The sequence below is a fragment of the Penaeus japonicus genome, unplaced genomic scaffold, assembly GCF_977035675.1.
Source record: "Penaeus japonicus unplaced genomic scaffold, GWHDUDI00000001_assembly GWHDUDI00000011, whole genome shotgun sequence".
Classification (NCBI taxonomy): domain Eukaryota; kingdom Metazoa; phylum Arthropoda; class Malacostraca; order Decapoda; family Penaeidae; genus Penaeus; species Penaeus japonicus.
In genome coordinates this window covers 38,672,027-38,674,497 of record NW_028234413.1, presented here as the reverse complement: position 1 = coordinate 38,674,497, position 2,471 = coordinate 38,672,027, and the positions used below count along the sequence as shown (strand labels likewise).

At 38.4% G+C, this 2,471-nt stretch overlaps 1 protein-coding gene across 1 annotated transcript in view; it reads left to right on the top strand.

Annotated features, from left to right (window-relative positions):
* Positions 1-321: 321 nt before the first annotated feature.
* LOC122254594 (uncharacterized) overlaps positions 322-2,471 on the top strand; it is a 20,013-nt gene continuing 17,863 nt past the window's right edge. The window contains exons 1-2 of the mRNA XM_086541451.1: positions 322-336; positions 805-885. Coding sequence (XP_086397577.1) covers positions 322-336; positions 805-885 — 96 coding nt within the window. The remainder of the gene's footprint in view (positions 337-804; positions 886-2,471) is intronic.

Here is a 2,471-nt window from a genome sequence, read left to right as displayed (position 1 = left end):
TAGCGAAATTAAAACAAAATGCTTAAATTACCGTCTCCGCTTTGCAATGAGTATCCTTTCACGTTATCAAAAGCTATCGAGTGGCGAGTGTAATTGCGTTTATCTTCAGCCATTGATGACATGCACGTGTGGTTCATATTTTCAGTTTTGTTGCCATTCACTGTGTGCTTGGTAGAAAAGTAGGGAAACCAGCTAACGAGGAGAGTTTTTAGAGTTTAGTAAAGTCAGCAATGTTGCATGGGAGATGGAAACTGCTAATGAGGAAGACCCTTGAAGGTAAAATAAAAGTAGAAGAAATGAAGATGGATATGCGGGGCAAAAATGGCCATATCAGAGGTACTGTAAAGGTGGTGCAGGTTTAAAAATAACACTATACTCAGTAACGAGATAATATGATGAGCTGTATGTTGGGGGCAGTATGTTGGGCGCAGATTGTTGGAGATGTAATTGCCGGGTATATCGAAGGCTAAAAGTGAAATAGAGGGATTGTGTGGCAGCTGACCTGTGAAAGAAGAACTTAGACGTAGATCTGGTGTTTGAGAGATGAGAGTGGAATAGACCCATCCGATTTAGCGACTCCATAAGAGATGGTTATGCCACAGATTATAATTATCATTACTACTACCAACATGATCATCCTTATCACCAATTACCATGACTCCATAACTTCCAGTCTCGTCTTCCATAACTCACTGCATACCCACACATCCATCACAGACAAATATTCAAAAAGTCGTTTCACTTTCCCAGATAGTATGATCTCAAAGGTGAAAACACTTCCCGAGGAATACACTTTTCCTTCAGGATCACAAATTGGTTATCAAGCCGCCCAAGGGTAGAATGCAGGGCAACAGCTGTCGTTCTGTTCCCTGTGGCTTCCTTGCGGTATTTAGCATGCTGTTAGTGGCTGTTATCATCTTGTTTCTTTTAAGTCATAACTTTTACAGGAATTTCCTCTGGCCGCACATTTCTTGCTTTCTAGAAGTTAGTCGGTTATCTGAAAGTTACGGCGCGTGTCTGGGAATTTGAAGTTAGAACTAAGCCATTAAAACTGCTCTTTCCTCTGAACGAATGTTGTCTTACGCGCAACTCTTTATATTTTCTCGAAATTGATCATATTACGTGTCAGCTTATCATACGTCATAATGCTTCGAAGGGCAGAGTCCATTATGGATTGATTTTGCAAATGGAAAATCACGGTTGATAAAATAAAGGAGATATTTATTTACAAAGGAAAAAGGAAGAATTTATGGACTATATTATAGTAAGTTGTCGGTTATATTTTTATATTTCGGTTTATTCGTTTCATAAAGATGAAGAGGATTACAATAATGGTGATAATGATGATGAAAATATTAATATCAATAATTGAGTGAAGGAGAAGAATGAAAGATAAAGAGAAGAAGAAAAAAGGGATATGAATATAATGAAAGATAGCAAAAAAAGAGTAAAAAAGTAAAAATTACAATCGAAAATAAGACCTATATACATGAATCACAGACTCAAAATAGACTCAGGAACGGATAAAAAAAAGGAAAAGAGAAATGAGAGAGAGAAACGTTGCGCTCAAACAGGTAAACTCCAGAGAATACACAGAGATGAAAGGTAAATATACACAATGGTGAAAAATATGTCACGCAGATTGTACTTGTCATGCGCCTCAAAAAAGTTAAAGATGCCACTTTGTATAACGGAAAATCGGAAGAAGAAAGAGTGTTTTGTGTTTACTGAGAGAGAGAAATCTTAGACATTTTACTTTATAAAAATGTTTTTTGTATCTTGATTTTTGTTTTTATATAAAAAGTATCAGAATTTCTCACTTTCTTTCTGGCTCTATGCACGCGCGCTAGCACACAGACACAGACACATAGACACACGCACATACACACACATTGACAAATGTACACACAGATACATACAGACACACACAGACACAGACACACACCGAGACACAGACACACACACAAACACACACACACACACACACACACATACACACACACACACAGACAAAAAAAAAAAACAAAAAAAAAAACTCTAAAACTCAAACATATGTATACATGTGTGTACGCAGGAGGAGAGGAGGAGAGAAGAGGAGAAGAGCTTGCGTGCATGCGTGCTTACGTATCATATCTCCATGACTTGAGGAATTTTCCTAATATCCGAAACTCGAGCGAAAAAAAAGAACAAACAAACACCCACCAATAGAACAGAAGCGACGAGCGCCAACTAGCGGCATTTGCGTAAACTACCCTGCTGGAATGACCCAATTGCCCTTTGCGAGCTATTCCTTTCCTGCTTTTTGCTTTTTCCTTGTACTCTCTTTGTTCGGATTTTCTGACAGAAAGAGAGGGGGAAAAAAGAGACCCCGATGTTAAGAGATAGAGGAAGGGAGCGAGTAATTGAAGGAAATGAATAAGAAATGAATGAAACACGAGCAGATGTTGGGGAAGAGAAGGGAGGAGGGTGGT